Source organism: Megascapheus bottae, chromosome 9, assembly GCF_031878675.1.
Source record: "Megascapheus bottae isolate mThoBot1 chromosome 9, mThoBot2.hap1, whole genome shotgun sequence".
Lineage (NCBI taxonomy): Eukaryota > Metazoa > Chordata > Mammalia > Rodentia > Geomyidae > Megascapheus > Megascapheus bottae.
The window spans coordinates 67,099,356-67,117,152 of NC_143517.1; the positions used below are offsets into that span (position 1 = coordinate 67,099,356).

General features: G+C 60.0%; 2 protein-coding genes across 3 annotated transcripts in view; one reads left to right on the plus strand and one right to left on the minus strand.

Annotated features, from left to right (window-relative positions):
- Positions 1–659: 659 nt before the first annotated feature.
- Positions 660–7,363, plus strand: Ptp4a3 (protein tyrosine phosphatase 4A3). Of its 2 annotated transcripts, none has more exons than XM_090338736.1 (5): positions 660–1,018; positions 3,261–3,353; positions 5,209–5,342; positions 5,915–5,989; positions 6,823–7,363. In XM_090338736.1, exons 1-5 carry the CDS (start codon positions 914–916, stop codon positions 6,938–6,940), a joined length of 525 nt encoding a protein of 174 aa, XP_090194862.1. In that variant the 5' UTR covers positions 660–913; the 3' UTR covers positions 6,941–7,363. The 2 variants fall into 2 exon arrangements, with proteins under 2 accessions (XP_090194862.1, XP_090194863.1); XM_090338737.1 differs by having other exon boundaries at positions 5,212–5,342.
- Positions 7,364–9,197: 1,834 nt separating this feature from the next.
- The window catches only part of LOC150059301 (maestro heat-like repeat family member 5), a 37,818-nt gene continuing 29,218 nt past the window's right edge, over positions 9,198–17,797 (minus strand). Inside the window, exons 21-30 of the mRNA XM_090339480.1 lie at positions 17,003–17,181; positions 14,731–14,868; positions 14,256–14,370; positions 13,289–13,432; positions 11,407–11,583; positions 10,654–10,809; positions 10,083–10,205; positions 9,858–9,960; positions 9,693–9,767; positions 9,198–9,311 (exon numbers count right to left, since the gene is read on the minus strand). Of these exons, the coding sequence (XP_090195606.1) occupies positions 9,211–9,311; positions 9,693–9,767; positions 9,858–9,960; positions 10,083–10,205; positions 10,654–10,809; positions 11,407–11,583; positions 13,289–13,432; positions 14,256–14,370; positions 14,731–14,868; positions 17,003–17,181 (1,311 nt within the window). The 3' untranslated portion in view covers positions 9,198–9,210. The remainder of the gene's footprint in view (positions 9,312–9,692; positions 9,768–9,857; positions 9,961–10,082; positions 10,206–10,653; positions 10,810–11,406; positions 11,584–13,288; positions 13,433–14,255; positions 14,371–14,730; positions 14,869–17,002; positions 17,182–17,797) is intronic.

Consider the following 17,797-nt stretch of genomic DNA (forward strand, 5'->3'; position numbering starts at 1 on the left):
ACCATCTAGTGGTGGAAATGGCCACCTGCCAGCCCTGGCCGCTGATGCTCTCCTTGTGTGCACAGATGGGAAACTGAGGCCCAAGGGGGGGCGTCTGATTCTCTTTTCCCTCCCAGACAGTGCCTGCGATTGATGGCGCGGTGTTGGCGGGCCGACTCTGAGTACTGCCAATCTCAGCATTGCAGCTGCGCCCGGTGCTGAGAAGACCCCGGTGGCTCGGGCTCTCGCCATCTCCCCTGCCTGCCTGCCTGCCTGCCAGCCTGCCTGCCGATGGTGTCTGCCAGGCCTAGGACCAGCTCTGCCGCCTGAGCCTGGGGTCACCCTTCAGAACTTGCCCTACCCCGATGGGATAACCTGATAGAGGCCGCCCGCTGCAGCGGCTGCCTGTGACCTGCCCCAGGGCTCAGTCTTCCTTTGGGTCCTGGGTGCCTTGGACCCCAGCTTTGGGCGAAGAGGGCTGTTCGTTGTCTGCCCATGCAGAGGGGGCACTGCAGGGACACTGCCTCACTGGACACACACTGGCAGCCACAGTCGCTTTGGGGTTTTTGTTTCGTTTTTGTCATTCCTTTAACTTTTTCCCCTTTTGTAATTACCAGCTCTGACACGGGAGCGTGAAACTGCCCAGTCTGCCGTGGGGTTCCTTTGTTCCCTCTCCTGCGCGGTTTAGCGGGGCTCCCTTCAGAATGATCTAGCCCAGGGCAGCGCCCCCTCCCGCTCCCCCCAGGAATCTCCACAACAGTTGTGTGGCGGTGGGGATGAGATTTTAAAAGAGTGATTCTTTTTGTTTTGTCTTTGGACAAGCACGGGGCTCTCGTTCGACTCCGTTTGGGGGGCAGGCGGGCCTCTGCAGGCTCGGGCCCCCGGCCTCTCTGCAGCCCCCGGCCTGCCGGCCCCCCACCCGCCTGGAAGAGCCATGGCCCGCCTGAACCGCCCCGCCCCGGTGGAGGTGAGCTACCGCAACATGCGCTTCCTCATCACGCACAACCCCACCAACGCCACGCTCAGCACCTTCATCCAGGTGAGGCCCCGCCAGGGCAGGGCCCCTTCCTGTGGCGGGATCTGGGTGCTTGGGGATGGGGCCTGGGGGCCAGATGGGCCCCTAGAGAGTGATGGGGTAGACTGTGGGCCCCGAGCAGTGAGTGCCCGGGCCATGGCAGCGGCCCCTGCAGAGGCCCTGCTCTGGCTGCCTCCATGGAAAGCCCCATAGGCAGGTGGAGAGAAAAGGTCAGCTACACAGCCAGTCAGGCTGTAAGGAGCCCTCAGGCTCTGGGAAGCTTTGGGTTAGGCCAGGCAGCAGTGGTTCCAGGCTCAGAGGTCAGTGTGAGGACCCAGGCGAGAGTCACATATGGCCGTGAAGAGGGTGCTGTGGAGAAGGGCATGGAGAAGAGGCATCCTGGAGAGGCAGTGGGTACCTCTGTCTGCGGGCCACACCTTGCAGATGTGAGCAGATGTGTGTGTCAACCCTGAGCCGGACGGCGACTGACACTGCCGGCAGGGCCATGTGGGGTGGCCACTGTGGGACTCCTGCTGGCTGGAGGTGGAGGCCTGCAGAGCCTGAGCTGTGTGGGGCGCCCAGGGAGCTTGTCATCTTCAAAGCAGGGAGAATGATACGGAGGAGGGAGAGCGCATCCCACTCTTAGGAAGCCTGGACCCTGGCCAGTGAGCTGAGGCCCCGCAGAGAAGGAAGGACTGCACCTCCTGCTGATACCTTAGAGGTTCCAGCTGGGCTGGGAGGCCCCGCAGCGAGAGTGACCACACTAGAACTGAGTGTAACAAGGATGGAGGATGAAGGCTCAGTATGTGATATGCCAGGGCTCAGAGTGTTGCTAGGATGAGGAGAGCTCAGTGCGTGAGCAGAGTCAGGGCTCAGAGTGTGAGCAGGATCAGGACTCAGTGTGTGAACATGGTCAGGGCTCAGTATGTGAGCAGGGTCAGGACTCAGTGTGTGAGCAGGATCAGGGGTCAGAGTGTGAGCAGGGTCAGGGTTCAGTGTGTGAGCAGGGTCAAGACTCAGTGTGAGCAGGATCAGGGCTCAGTGTGTGAGCAGAGTCAGGGCTCAGAGTGTGAGCAGGGTCAGGGCTCAGAGTGTGAGCAGGATCAGGGCTCAGTGTGTGAGCAGAGTCAGGGCTCAGAGTGTGAGCAGGGTCAGGGTTCAGTGTGTGAGCAGGGTCAAGACTCAGTGTGAGCAGGATCAGGGCTCAGTGTGTGAGCAGAGTCAGGGCTCAGAGTGTGAGCAGGGTCGGGTCAAAGTGTGAGCAGGGTCAGGGCTCAGAGTGTGAGCAGGGTCAGGGCTCAGTGTGTGAGCAGGGTCAGGGCTCAGTATGTGAGCAGGGTCAAGGCTCAGTGTGTGAGAGGGATCAGGGCTCAGTATGTGAGCAGGGTCAAGACTCAGTGTGAGCAGGATCAGGGCTCAGTGTGTGAGCAGGGTCAGGGCTCAGAGTGTGAGCAGGGTCAGGGCTCAGTGTGTGAGCAGGATGAGGGATCTGAGTGTGATCACAGCTGGGGCTCAGTGTGTGAGCAGGGTCAAGGCTTAGTGTGTGAGCAGGACTGGTGGTGAGTCGGGCAGGATGGTGTTTCCTCATCCGAAGGCTGGGGAGGTCAGTGCCCTGTTCCCTGCATTCTCAGAATACTTGGGTTCTGGCCTTGTGTCCGGTGTCACCATCGCATGACTTGCAAGGCCAGTGATTTCTCACCACTCCCAAAATATCAGCCCAGAGCAGGTGGGGTGGAGCTGGCCTGGGCCATGGGGTATAAATACCCGGTGTCTGGCTGTGAGCTGCCTGACCTTTTGCTTCCATACGGGGTTTCCCCAGCACACAGGGCCCCACTCCCCGTGACCCCTGCGGCTGCTGCTCTGCCTGCTGAGGCCGGCCGCTTGGCACCATGCAGGACTGTGACGGGCCAGCCCTCCAGTGGAGCTTGGGAGGGGCTGCAGACACAAGGCCCGCCTGTGGGGGTGTCCTGTTTCTGTTGGGACTCCAGAAGCTTCTGGAAGGAAGAACCTTGCTGCTGAGGCCCAAGGTCCTGAGCCATGGGAGGAAGGGCACAGGAAGGGGCTCTGTGAGCCGTGGAGCTGTGGGTTGGAGTGAACGTAGGTGAGGGGACAGTGGCAGCAGCCCCAGCAGCCACCATGCCTGTAGCCCAGCCTCCGTGCCAGCATTGCCGGGCCACGGGCCTCCTGTGGCTGAGGGAAGGCCCAGCAGGCCCTGGTCCCAGTCCAGAGCCCCTGCCCAGCCCTCTCCTTCCTGTCACCCTGCTAGGACCTGAAGAAGTATGGGGCCACCACCGTGGTGCGCGTATGTGACGTGACCTATGACAAGGCCCCGCTGGAGAAGGACGGCATCACCGTGGTGGTGAGGGAGCCGGAGGGCAGGGCCGGGGGGGTGGAGGGGGCAGGGCCGGGGGGGGGTGGAGGGGGCAGGGCCGGGGGGGTGGAGGGGGCAGGGCCGGGGGGGCCCTGGCTGCGAGCCCTGGGAGTGCCCTCTGTGGTTAGATTCCCTCGCCCTGGGGTCACAGGCATGTGGGCACTGGGAGGAGGCGAGCTGGGACCCAGGGCCTGGAGCACGGTGCCCCTCCGCAGGCCTTTTCCAGGTCTAGCCAAGGAGGTGGGTCGCCCCCTGAGTGAGTGTTGGCTGGACTCCTGAGAGCCAAGCCTTCCCACGCTCAAGTGCAGAGGGCCTCCCTGAAGAGTGTCCTCCAACGGCCACGGCCCCGCTGGTGCAGAGGGCCTGAGACGTGGCCAGCGCTCGCAGCCATCCTCCGAGCTGGCACTGGCCAGCGCTCGCAGCCATCCTCCGAGCTGGCACTGGCGCCTGGCTCCTCTGTGCTTGGCGTGTCCCAGGGGCCTCATCTCAGCCTCTCCGCGCCAGCTGCCTAGAGCCTGTAGCTGGGCAGCAGAGGGCATCTGGGGAGGCCCTCCGCGGAGGCTGTGAGGACGGCCCCTGGGGCTGTTTCCTTGGCATCCACGGCTCTGGGGATGAGGATGAGGCAGCTCTGTGGGGTGGGCGGCAGGCCTGGAGGCACCAAGCTGGCTCCGAAGGGCCTGTTCTAGCCTGGTACATGGGGCCCCCTGGCCGCAGGCCCCAGCAGCCTGGTGTTTAGCCATTCCTGTGTAAGGACCCTCTTGCAGTCGTAACCAACCACTGCTGGGTGGGTTGGGGTCAGCCAGGTTGGGCCGAGTCCTGCCTCAGGATCCTGGTCTCGTGTGGGAGCTTTGAAAGGTCTGAGATGCAAGCACCAAGTGCCTCTTAGCGGATACCTTTCCTTCCTGTGCAGCAGGACGGATTTGGGCTAGAGTGGCAGACCACCACAGCACCTTCCTTCCTTCCTCCCTCCCTCCCTCCCTCCCTCCCTCCCCTCCCTCCCCTCCTCCTCCTCCTCCTCCTCCTTCCCCCCTCCCCCCCCCCCCGCTCTCTGTTTAAGGAGTCTGATTGAAACAAAAATTTTATAATCCAAATTACGTTTCCTCGCATAGTTATCAACTCTGTTACTAGAACTGACATCCTGAGTTATTCTACAGTAAAGAGTTATTAAAATTAAAGAAAGGAATGATAGCACATTTCTTTTTTTCTTTTCTTTTTTTGCCAGTCCTGGGGCTTGAACTCAGGGCTTGAGCACTGTCCTTGGACACTTTTTGCTTAAGGTTAGCTCTCTGTTACTTGAGCCGCAGTGCCATTTCCTGTATAGGTGGTACCGAGGGATTGAACCCAGGGCTTCGTGCATGCCAGACGAGCACTCTACAACTTAGGCTACACTTCTGGCACCCTGACAGCACATTTCTGTGTTCTTGCTGACCCAGAGCCTCCTGAGCTGCTGCTGGTCCACAGGAGAGACTGAGGCACCAAACCCACAGGCAGGGCAGGTGCTAGCGTTTCATACCCATAATCCTAGCTACTCTGGAGGCTGAGATCTGAGGAGCCAAGAGTTCAACACTCCAAGTGGGGTTCAAAGCCAGTTCAGGAAGGAAATTCTCTGAGACTCTTATTTCCAATAAACTACCAAAAAACCAGAAGTGGAGCCCTGATTCCATAGGCAGGTGGCCATGAGGCTCTAGAGAGAGTGGGGGGGGGGCAGGAAGGACCCCAGAGGTGAAGGAGACAGGAAATGAAGAGGGTTCTGAGGTGCTTTGTGTAGCTTGGTTCTGGGGGCCCTCACAGGGCCTGAGCATGGGCACCCGGACTCGTCCCTCTCAGCCTCTTCGTCCCTCAGCAGGACTGGCCCTTTGATGACGGGGCACCCCCACCCGGCAAGGTGGTGGAAGACTGGCTGAGCCTGCTGAAGGCCAAGTTCTGCGATGACCCAGGCAGCTGCGTGGCCGTGCACTGCGTGGCAGGCCTGGGGAGGTGAGCTGTGGGTGGGGCTCAGGCAGGAGTGGTGGGTCGGAGTGAGCAGGCACTGGTGCCGGAGTTCACACTGAACCTGGCTTCCCATCCACCCGCCTTCCCGAGTCAGATGCCCATACTCCAGGCTCCCGGCAAGCCCTCGCATAGCCTGCCAGGGCCTCCAGAGTCTAGCCTCACTCCCTTCTGCCCCTCCCTGGACACAGAGTCCCCATGTCCCCCGAGCTGCGCCAGCAGCCCCCAGCTGGCTTGGATGGAAACGAGCCAGGCTGGAGAATCACCCATTACATGGAGGACCAGCAGTGTCGTGAGCGCCCAAGCTCTCCTCCCACGCTTGGCCTGGACATGGGTCTAAGCTTTCTCAACAATTTACCCGCAAGGCGTGGAGGCACAGAGAGGCTGTGGCAGCCAGGAGGGAGAAACCCTGGAGGGAAGCTGGGGTTTGGTCTGGGCCTCCCTGGGGGTGCTTAGGGAACTGAGGAGTCAGAGCCCTGGAGCACTGTGTCCCGCGTCTCCAGAGGCGGTGTGTTGGAGGGCTCAGGGCTCAGTGACCAGCCCTTGTCACATGCCTGCAGGGCTCCTGTCCTCGTGGCGCTGGCCCTCATTGAAAGTGGGATGAAGTATGAAGATGCAATCCAGTTCATTCGGCAGTGAGTGCCTGGCGGTGGGAGGGGTTGAGGGCCGCCTGGCTGTGGGGTGTGGGGGTGGGTACAGGAGTCCGTGTGTGCCTGGTGGTGAGAGGGGTAGTAGGGGGCTCAGGTGTAGGTGTGGGGTGTGGGGTGGAAGGGGTTGAGGGCCTGGGTGTGGGTGTGAGTGTGGGGTGTGGGCACAGGGGGGTGGCATCTGGCAGTGGGAGGGGTTGAGGGCTCCAGGGTGGGAGACGGCAAGGCTGTCAAGCCACTCTGCCCTCAGTGCTCCATTGCTTTTGCCTCTGTGGTTCCCTGGCCTGAGGCTACTCAGGTTGCCTGGTGACTCAGTGGCTCATCCTCTGCAGATGTCCTCCAGCTTCAGGGTCCCTTCACTGGGCAGGGGGATGGATCCTAGCAGCCTGGCCTGCCTCTTGAGGGGCAGAACCACCTGAGCTCCACCTCAAGGCCTCCACCCTCGGGGACACTTTTTTTTGCCAGTCCTGGGCTTGAGCTCAGGGCCTGAGCACTGTCCTTGGACTTTCTCAAGGCTAGAGCTCTACCACTTGAGCCTCAGCACCACTTCTGGCTTTTTTTTTTTTTTTCTATGTATGTGGTACCGAGGAATTGAACCCGGGTCTTTGTGCATGCTAGGCAAGCACTTTAACCACTAGGCCAAACTCCCTGCACTGGCTTTTGAGCTACTCAAGACCTCTACCCCCTTGGTAACCCGAGCTGCAGCCACCAGCTTCTCAGCCTGGTGCCACCTCCTGTGAAACTTCTAGGCTTCTTGTCTTATGGCGGCCTCATGTGGGGACTCCATCTGTGACCCCCTCTGCCTATCTCCCTCTCTGCAGGAAGCGCCGTGGCGCCATCAACAGCAAACAGCTCACCTACCTGGAGAAGTACCGGCCCAAGCAGAGGCTTCGGTTCAAAGACCCGCACGCACACAAGACCAAATGCTGCGTCATGTAGCGCAGGACCCCGGCAGGCCCAGCTCCGAGATGGCTGTGCCCATTCTGCGCTCCCGTCCTGGCCACCTGGCGCCTTCCCAGTCTCTCCTGGGGCTCCGCGAATGAGCCTATGTCCGGGGAGGCCCTAGCTGGGTGCGGCCTCCCTGCCCTGCTGTCCGTCCGCAGCTCTGCCCGTGTGCCCCCAGTGTCCACAGCTGCCTCTGAGGCCGGTCGGCCCCGTCTTGGACTTGAGGGCACCCCCTAGCTGCAGGTTACCCTCTTTGGCCTGCTTGTTGTGGGGCGTAGTGTTTTGTTTTTTATTTTTTGTTTTTTACCACTGGGCTAGCCCTTTTTGGCGACCCCTCATCTGTTCTCGGCACCTCATTATTGGATCCTGGGGCGTCAGATGCTCTGGACCTTTGAAGGCAATAAAATGGGAGCCGTGGCTGCATGTGGATACTGGAGGCAGGGCCAGTTGGGAGTTGGGGGTTGGTGGTCCTGGGGTCCTGGGAGGCCACTGCTCTAGCTGCTGTGTGCTCCCACAGCGCCCCTTGGTGGCAAGGCCCAGCCCTACATGCCTTGGCTGTGTGTGGTAGGATGGGTGGGCTGTTTGCCCAGGGCCCCTGGGGCTGGTCCTTTCCTCTTGGTGGCATTTTAAGTCTTGGACAGGCCCAGGAAACCACCCACCAAACCCTGACTCTGGATTACCCTGGACACTCCTGTCCTCCAGGCCCACCTGCAGTGGCACAGGTCACCAGGTACCTGCAAAGGTCCTTCTGAGTCCCTGAAATCTCCATTCCTTCCCCTGTTGGACATTCACCAGAGGCAACATCCTGCCCCCAGGCCTCTGCCACCTACACTTGCCTCAGGGGTCTTCGGGTGGCCTGGGGAGGTGGCAGCTTTCTCAGGTCCTGGAAGGGGGACAAAAGGGGACACAGCCCCCCTTTCCATCCCAGACCTGCTTTGTCAGGCCTGGCTTGGCCTGGTGTTGTTTTGGGTGTCTGAGTACCTACTAAGTGCTACATCCCCAGGGTCTGCCTGTCCACACAATTGGGCAACACTGTGGTGCCTGCCTCAGAGTCAGAGGGGCCAGGCCTGCCCAGGGCCAGGCTTTTGTGAAGTGTGATACCAGAATGGTGTAGATGGAGCCACAGGTGGGCCTGCTGCCTGTGGCCCAGGGCACTGGAGGGCAGCCAGGGGGGCTAAGAGCAAGCCCACTCCGAGAGACCACTCTATTGTGCAGACAGCCTTGGTACCACTGCTCCTGGATCCAGGAAAGACCCCGGCCAGGTGCCCAGCAGCAGGCTTGGAGGCTGGTAACCGTGAGGTCAGCGGTGACCCATGGGGAGGCAAGAGTACCCCAAAAGCTCTCAGGTAGCTCTGCTTGAGCGACAGTGTGAGAAGATGGCAGCCACCCACATTGGAGTGCTGGACGAACGAGCCCCACTCGTTAATTTCTTGAATGTGCCTAGGAACTGGGCCACTCCTGCTGTGTGGTTTGGAAGGCCACTGTGTGTACTGTCCAAGCCCCAGGGCCCAGGCTGGCTCTGTGCAGTGCACCCGGGCACCGCAGAGCAGTCTAGGGAGGGAGGCTGGGCTGGGGGTCCGTCTGTGCAAGGAGCCAGGGTCTCTGTCCAGCAGGGCTGTTACTGGGCCTTGGCGAGGGGTGGGGATGCTTGGGGGTGGGGGAAGGCTTTGCTGGGGTGTTGTGCTAGGGAGAGCTGGCTGGCCCATCCGGCTTGCTGGGTTCTTGTTAGAAGCCTGGTGGGGGGACACAGACAAAGGAAGGAGCTGCCACGCCCCAGGAGGAAGCCCAGGCCGAGGGACAGCACCCTCCCCTGCACTCGGTCCTTCGTGGTCAACCCAAGGTCATTACCCATTTTACAGATGGAACCGCTGGGGCCCAAATAGCCAGGGCCATGGTCTCAGCCACACAGCGTGGCTAGGAGGGGCCTCGCCTGCCGGCTCTTGGGGCAGCCCTGACCACTCAGGAGGGGGGAGGGGTTGTGGGGAGACCAGCCTCCGCATAGCTCCAAGGCTGAGGCAGAGCAGAGGTGGGGGTGCCGTGGGGGTCACTCAGAGTTGACCTTCTCTCTGGGAGTGGAGGGGCTCACGCAGACGTCCCACCCTCACTGCCCATGGGTAATGGGATGGGGGCACAGACGACAGTGGACAGGTCCACAGTTCTTTGTTGAATCTAGACTTTTCTTTCAAATGGAAAAATCTTGCGCCCCCAAGCTGTGGTGAGTGGTGTCAGGCCGGGGAGGAGGGCAGGGGGGAGGCGCCGGGAAGTCAGTCCTGGGGTTTGGCTGACACCTCCCGGAAGAAGGAGAGCAGTCTTGTGGCAAATTCCCGGATGCCTGGTTCTGGGTCTTTCCTCATCTCCTCGAAAGCTCCAAGGAGGGAAGAAGAGACAAAGTCAGAGGGGACCTGGCTGTGGAGCGGCCCCATGACAGCTCCAGGGAGGGGCGTTGAGGCAGGTCACCAGACCTGGCTGTGGAGCGGCCCCTACAGCCTGGCAGGGCAGGCATGAGCCAGCACTTACACCCCAGTCCCCACTGTAGCAGGAGAGGCCTCCCTTGTATTTACCAGCTTACTCCTCGAGCCCTGGCACTGTTGGCAGGGTTCAGTGTGTGTGTGTGGAGACCTGGTGGGAGGCCTGGGTCCCCGGCTGGGGCTGGGGAGGCACTGGAGGAGCCTCTGATCTCTGAGGCCTGGCTTTTGCCATCTGTGAAATGGGTCTTGGCACGGGGCGTTAGGATGGGACTGCTTACTGCAAAACAGTAGCTTTCCGTCGATGTCATTTGTCATCTGGGACACAGCCTCGGGGTGGTAGCAGGTGGTGTACCCTGTGGGAGGCCGTAGACAGCTCTTGGGGGCTCATCCTCCCGTCCCAGTGTCCCCGGGCCCCAGGGTCCCTCCCCAGCGCCCACTCCCACCTATGAAGAGTGCAGCCCACGTCTTGATGTGGTGATGGCGGCTGTGCAGGTAGCTGAGTGCCTGGGACAAGTGGATGCTGAACTCCTCCTGGCTGCGGGTCATCTGGCCACAGGAAGCCCGCTTGTCACTGCTGGGCTGGGGCTGGCCTGGCCTCCCCAGGACAGGGAGGGGACAGTGTGGGCAGCCTGAGCCCCCACACCCAGCCCGGCACCCTAGCCGCTCACCAGGCAGGTCCAGAGGAAGTGGCGGGCGCTGAGGCCGCGCTCCCAGGCCAGCGTGCAGAACAGCGTGTGCTGCAGCGGCCAGCGGAGCAGGACCGCACAGCGATAGAAGGCGAACTTGGCTTCCTGTGGGGCCAGCCGGGGGGCATGTCACCATTGCCCTCCGGGTCTGGGCCTGGAGTCTACCTCCTCCCTTCAGTGACCAGAGGCTGAGATCCTGCCAAGTCCCCCAGCCTCAGGCTGGACTGTGTATAGCTCTATCTTGGCTCCTTCCAGCTATGTAGTGAGTGTGTCCATTTCCTAGATGACAGGGAAGCCACCAAAGCTAGGCATGGCGGGGAGTGTTCTAGCCTGTGTACAAGCTCAGTGTCTCTGAGCCCTACGCATGCCACGTACAGGGAAAGGAGAAGACAGGTCTGGCCTGCCAGGCTAGCACGGCCCCATAGCATGTGTGCACATAGGTAGGAATTTGTGTGTGCAAATGTGCACACTCACATGGGTGGGTGCATGAATCCGTCCGTCTGTACCCTTGTGCGTGTGCGCGTACACGTCACCACCTGCGGCCCTCACTCACCGTGACGACGGCCGGGCACTGGTCCTTCAGATGCAGCAGCAGAGACAGCATGCTCTGGCATACCTGGGTCCGGAGGCCTCGCTGCTCCCTGCCTGTTGATGTCGCCACCAGATCTCCAAACAGTGCCATGGCCGCTGCTCGAATCTTGTCCCGCTCCTGTGAGGCAGGGGCTTGGAGGAGGTCCCAGTGTCCCCTAACTTGGGGCCTTCCCGTCTTTGAGTTCCCTTGGCAGGGATTTCCCAGCCAGGCCCAGAACTCCGGGGCAGCATCACTCTTCCCACTCATGCAGGGGCCCTGGGCAGGGCAGGCCTTCCCCTCTAGACAGGGATCCAGAAAAGCCAGGCCTCCCCAGGGTCAGGCAGGGCCCCAGGCCATGGTACCCCAGGCCGTCCTCATAAACAGGGCAGCTTGTTTTCCACACCCAGTGATTGTACCCTTTCAATCCAGTGTCCCAAAGCCAGCTGGGTACAGAACTTACGCTCCACTGCCCCCACCCCCATTTTCCTCATGAAAGGAAGACAGCTTCTCCAAACATAGCTTGTCTTAGGGGACTGCAGAGGTGGAGGGGCTGGAGAGCGGCTGGATTGGATGGCACTCAGCAAGATGGGTACCTAGCAGGCCAGCCCACCCAAGGCCTGGGGGTCTGCAGCTCCCTGGCCTCAGAGCCCCCCACAGTGAGAGGGGAGTGGGGCTCCTTGGGGTCGAATGGGAGGGCCAAATGGGACACCCCCCTCCCGGGCCCACGCTCCTCACATCATCGAAGAAGGAGCGGGCATTGACGGCAACACTGAGGCTCGGGGCCCCGGCACCCTGAGCTCCCAGGCAGTGCAGCACATCGGACACGGTTTTCATGACGCCCACCACCATGGGCTCGCTGTTCTGGAAGAAGCCGGTCAGGAACGATGGGATCTGTCTGCGGAGCAGGCTTCTCTGTGGACCAGGGGGTGAGGGTGTGGGGCTGGAGGGCACCCGCCCTGTGCCTACATCCTGGCATCTCTACCCCTTCCCCTCCTTGTCCACATTCTCTAGATCATCACTGGGAAGCACGGTTGGCTGCCTCCAGCAGTTGTGCTCTTGATCAACCATGTGTCCAAACCACGTTAACTTTTCTTTTCCTTTACAAATTTTAAGCAAAGACCAATGTCCTGGTGCATTTGGCCCCTACAGGTGTCCAGGAAGAGTGTGAAGAGGTGTTACAGTTCGATGGCTCAGTTGCTGAGAATGGACTTAATTTTTAACATTACGACATCAGTAAGATCCGCCCAAAACTTGTCTAAACAAATGAAAGCACGTGCTAAGCAACACATGATGATGGATAGGTGGATGGATGAGTGAGTCGGTATAGGGACGAATGGGTGGATGGCTAGATAGGTAGATGGACGGATGGGGATAAATGGACAAATGGTGGATGAGTTCGTAGGCAAAGGAAAGGATGAATGGGGTAGAGGAAGGATGTGAGGGTGGATGGGTGAGTGGATAGGTTGATGTTGGGTATATGGGTATTTGGGGGTGGGGAGAATGAGTTTCTAGAAATATGGAGAAATGCTAAATGAAGGGATAGATAGAAGGTAAGTGGATAGTGGATGGGTGAAAGGATGGGCGGTAGATGGAGAAGTAGACGAGTGGATGGGTCCGTAGAGGTGTGTGTATACATTTATGGATGGATGGATGGATGGATGGATGGATGGATGGATGGATGGATGGGTAAGTGAATGGATAGGTGGGTGAATGGATGGATAAATGATTATGTGGGATGATAGGAAGATGGAGGATGTATCTATGCAAGGTTGGTGGACGGCTGAGTGGATGAATGGATGGGTAGGTGGATGGATGGAGGGATGTGTGGGTAGATGTACATGGAAGGTTGGTGGGTAGACGGAAGGGTGGCTCGTCAGTTGGTGGGTGGGTGAATGGAAACACTGATGAGCAAATGCTGTCCGCACCTCAATTCTTGAGTGCCTACTATGGGCGGCGTGCAGTGGGAAGGGTTTTGCTGACCGGGAGACCCTCATGATGGGCTCGTCTAACTCATCTGGAGATCTACAAATTAAACAGCAGTGGCATGAGCTAGACTGAGGGTAAAGAAGCTTTGGGTTCTCTCTGGAAACTGTCCCTGTATGGCTCCCCTCATGACCACACACTCCTGCAAACCCCGAAGAGCCAGTGTTTCTAACAGCTTCCACAACAGCAACAGAAATGGGGGCTGGACATGTCTCCCCCAGATAGAGATAGCAAAGTAAAGCTCTCCCTTCCCTGACAGTGAGGACGCCTCTGACTAGCTGGCTTTTGACTTGTGAGGGTCACTGCTGTGAGGGTGCCAGAAGGACACCACTGTGCTTGAATTGCAAAGGGCTCAAGGCTGACTGCAGGCTGGTACAGTCTCTGTAAGAACTCATGTCCTATCTATTGTAGAGGCACAGAGGTAGCTGAGTCCCCTTATACTGGGGTCCAGTCTGGGCCTGGTGTGGGGAGCCCACCAGCTGGCTTATTGGTGGGCACCTGGAGGTCTGTGACAGGATGGGTCCCTGGGGAGGAGATACTGGCACCCTCGAGATGCCAGGCGTCTCCGGCCACAGTACTAGCTGGAGGGGATGGAGAGGGCATGCCGGCCCAAGGACCCGGGCGCCCTGCTCACCTTCTCCGGGTGGAAGAGGATGTTTCCGAGGCCCTGCAGGCTGAACACACGAACCTTGGGGCTGGAGTCCTCGAGGCCTTGGGCCAGGATGGTCAGTGCCTGCTGTCTGGAAAGCACCTCCAGCAGGATGGGGCTGTAAAGGAACTGGGGGTCCCAGAGGGCGGTGGCTCAGACTCCATCCTCTCTCCCGGGAAGCTGCACCCCTATTAGCGGTTCTGGGGCCACTAGCTGGGCGGTGTGGGGGACATTGGCCAGCACCCCCTGGGGTCGCAAACATTTGAAATCTACCTGTCCAATCCTTCAGGTACACTTGGAGAAACAGGCCCAAGAGGGAAGGGTCTAGTCTATGTTACCCAGCAAGGCCAGGGCCATCTTATAGCAACAGCTGGCTGTGCCCAGGGAGAGGGCTCCCCAGAAATCTTGCTGCCTGGGTGGGAGCTGGCAGGAGGTTCAGGCTTGGCTGAAAAGCATCTGGTCACCAGTGGCTGTTACGAAGGTGACCCCCACCTCTAAGCCCTGCAAATGCCCAGAGCTTGCAGTGGAGAAGCCACCATGCCTCAGCCCTGCCTGCCTCCCTTGCTGCGTTTGCAGGCCTGGGGATGGTGGGGTGAGTCATGTCAGGGCAGGACAGGGCTTCATTTGTGTTCATCTGTCTGATCTGCACCCAGGGCCCCTCAGCCAGGTGGAGAAAGGATTCTCAAATTGAACCAGGCCGGGCCTGCTGGGCTCTTAGTCACGAAGTGTCTTAGTGGGGATGGGGAGGGTGTTAGCTACAGGCTGAGGGGATCTGGTGGCGCTGCCCTGGACAACAGTGAAGTGTGTGGAATGCTGCAGAGCTGGGGGCCGTCTGGATAGCCTCTTGTTGGAGGGAGGTCTGGGCGGGGCGGGGGGTGCAGTTCTGGGGTTGCAGAGGCTGGAGGATGAGTGCTAGGCTGTTAGAAGGCTCCATGCCCATATTCCACCTTACCTCAATGAAGATGAAGATGGCTGCTTTCCTATCCCGCTCCTCCTGGCTCTGCAGACTGGGCAGCAGGTGGTCCAGCAATGCCTTGATCTGTTTGCACTGGTTCTGCACCATGGCCCTGCAGGAGCGGGGACTGGCTTGCAGTCCCTGTCCAGCCACTCCCAGCACCACCCAGGTAGGTGAGGATGGGTGGCCTCCACCTCTGTGCCAAGTCTGGACTAGGCGTGGGGCAGAGATGTAGGCACAGGCAGACGCCATCCCCAAGGAGGTCAAGGCCGGGGTGGGGCGGGGAGGAACCTGAGTCTACAGAATGCAGACCAGGGCTGTGGGCCTGTGACGGGGGCTGAGGGCCATTTGCCAGTCTGAGGGGTGGTTCACACACTGCCCTGTGGGGGCACCAGTGACCCAGATGGGGCCCCGTTCCTGTGGCCTGCTTGTCCACAAGGGCCTAGGCTCCTGCCCCTCTCCCCAGGGGTACCTGGCAAGGAGGCCCACGCCCTGTGCGTAGGTATGGATGGAGGTGAAGTACTTCCAGATGTCCTGCAGCTCCAGGTAGGCGAAATCATGCCAGTGTCCCGTGGTGGACAGCAGGCTCTTCAGTGCCTCCACCGACGTGCTGTGGTAGAGTAGGGAGCTCAAGGTCTGTCCAGGCTAGAGCGCTCACCCCAGCCACCCCTGCCCCTGGGAGCTGGGCCTGGGCTGGCTCTGACGGTGTGACTTCCTCCTGGGACGGCAGGTGCCTGCCCTTCTACCTGGTCTAGAGTAAGACAGGACAGCACCGAGCCTGGCAAGTCACGCCAGCCAAGCCCAGGTCCTGCTTGAGCCAGAGACTGATGAGAGCCCTCGGGCTCTGGGGGAGGCAGCAGCGCCACAGGGGCACCTGGAGGAGACTAACTGCCAGTACGGAGTTCAGAGCGCAGGGCTGGGGAGGGGCACCCGGCCAGTGGAGGCCCCCCTGCACCTGGAAGTGTGGACTGTGAGGAGGTGTGGCTGGGAAGGGCGGAGGAAAGCACTGTGGAATGCAGAGGAAGTTTCTTTCCAATCCTGAGGCTCTTCCCTCAGACACGGACAAGCATGTGTGTGACACGAGTGGCCCAGGGTGGAGAGTCTGCTGTCTGGTGGCAGGGTGGGCTCAGGGTCAGGGGAAAAAGGACAGGCCTGGCTGAGAAGGACCATGGTGGGGAAAGCCCCTAGCGCACAGGGCCGTTTATGAGTCAGGGAGGTGACAGAGGGACTCGGATCTGCCCTGCCTGAAGCTCCGCTCCAAAGCTCAGGAGACGACTCACTGATGGGAATCAGAAACCATGAAAGTGCCACTGCCTCAAGGCTGCCATCCAGCATCCTGGGCACCAGGACAATGGCCTGCTCCACAGTGGGAGCTCAGACCCCCTCTGCCAGCCGTCGAGACACTGGACCATGATAGCCTGAAGGATGTCACATGGACCAGCTTCTCCCTGGGGCTGGGGAGGCTCAGGCCCAGCCAATCAGATCCTCCAGTGCTCTTGCTTCTCAGGGATTGGTTCAGGAGTGGGCATGTGACCAGAGCTGGGCCAATCGGAGCCAATGTACTTGGGAGGGGGAGCACTCCTGTGTTGAGGAGGACCTACCCGTAGAGAAGCCAGGGGAAGGAGGCCCGGTCAAGAGGGATCAGAGCTGGCTGATAGGGCCGGGGATCTGCTCAACCATGCCTGAGCAGAAAGCCACCCAGGGGCCCCAGGCAACAGGCTCTGATGAATGGGGGGGGGCTGTCACCCATGCATGTGGGAGGCACAGATGCCCCTGGGGTATGGAGGGCCCAGGAGAGATGGACAGCCCTGCCCTTTAGGACCTTCTGTTCCTGGAGTACAGCAGGGATGCTTGGTGTTAGCTAGCCATGGCTCCGTGCAGTGGAGTGGGGGAAGGCAGCCTGTATGATTTATGGAGGACAGGGCTGGGGGTGGGGTCACTCGGCAGGTGAGCAGACACCTGTGGGCAGTAGGCATGGAGAAGAGCTTTGGGAAGGGAGAGAAGCAGCCAGAGCTGCTTTGCTTTCCCTCAACCCGCCCATGCTTTGGGGGAGGAGAACATTTTATTAGCTTATTAGGGAAGATTCATGCATTTTGCACAGCTGATCTGAATAAGAAAAGGAACTTCACGCACATTGGAATTCCGAGGCAATCGAGAAGCAGTGACATTTTCAGTGACAAGCCTTGGGGAGAGCTGTTAAGACTGACAAATTGCATGAAGCACCTCATAATACAAACAAATGAAAAGCCCCAGCCCCAGTGGCTTGAAAGGCTTGCTTATTGGATTTCAGGAAATATGACGGAGCAAGCAGGGAAGCTCGGAGAGCTTGAGCTGTTCCAGGAGAGGATGCCACAGGCTGTCTTATGTACTCTGCTTTGCCCACCCCGGTCCAAGGGGACAGGGCACAACGTTGATGACATTGCACAAAAATGTTCCAATGGCTCCCTAAGTAGCCCAGGGCACCTGTGGCAGAGTGAGTGAGAGTCAGGTAGAGGCACATTTGGACCCAGACATCGGGGGAGCCATGGACAGACAGCAGAGGCTGAGGGTAGAGCCTGGCCTCCAGGCATGGCCAGGAGGACCCAGATGGGCTCTCCCTGCAGGCTTCAGATCTGGACGTCTGGCTCAGGCCAGGAGACAGGAGGGGGTGCGTTCCTGCTGTGCTGGGCCTCTTGGTGTGCAGTACTTGTTAAGCAGCTTGGGCCAGGCATGTCGGTAGGGCTGGCTAGCGGTGCCGGGCTCACCTCTGTGGACTGGGTGTGGTCCCGTCTTCCGGCCGCTGGGCCTGGGTCTCAGTGGGCAGGTTCAGCTCCAGGACATAGTGCACCTGCGTGAGGAGCGCCAGGAATAGCTGGGGGTAGGCTTCACGCACAGCCTTCTTGAACTCACGGGCAAACTGCAGCTCGTGCAGCGTGTTCATAGCCTGTAGGGGAGACAAGGAAAGGGGCCTGGGCTGCTGCCCAGGGGACCCCGAGGACTTCTGGGTCCCAGCCCATAGGGGTGTTGGTTCCTTGACACGGCTCTTGTTCTGTTCGGGGGGATACCGCTAGGGAAAGGGCAGCAGTGACACTGTGCAGGGTTTGGGGGCTGGGACCATGCCTAGAAATGGCAGGTAGGGTGAGGGACGGCTTCTGCCTTGCTGGGGTCTGGCCAAGAGGTAGAGGGCGTCAGGAAGGCTTTGTCCCCAGGGTGACACGCAGGGCTGGGCTTATGGACAAAGCAAGAAGAGGTTCCTCAGGGGGTGGGGGCTGCTTATGTGTACCCCAGAGCCCGTGATTCCCCAGAACTTCGGCACAAGGGGGAATGGAAGGGATCCCCCTGCCTGAACTTTGTCTCCAGGGCTCTCCTGAGACTACTCTGACACAGTGTGGCACACATTGGAAACTGAGTCAGTCCTGGGGGTGGGCTGTGGGGAATTGCTTGGGTCCAGACCCAGGACTGGGGGCCCAGAGCCCTGGGCCAGGAAGTGGGAGCTAGACAGAGATCCAAGCTGTGTGGCTGCTTGAGGTCCTTTTCCTGCAGGGTGGGGCTGGGCTGGG

Bases quoted from the DNA above. Each gene is read 5' to 3' on its own strand.
- Ptp4a3 (XM_090338736.1), top strand. From the start codon at position 914: ATGGCCCGCCTGAACCGCCCCGCCCCGGTGGAGGTGAGCTACCGCAAC. The intron at 1,019-3,260 runs GTGAGGCCCCGC...TCACCCTGCTAG, and splicing joins CGCTCAGCACCTTCATCCAG to GACCTGAAGAAGTATGGGGC. The intron at 3,354-5,208 runs GTGAGGGAGCCG...TTCGTCCCTCAG, and splicing joins AGGACGGCATCACCGTGGTG to CAGGACTGGCCCTTTGATGA.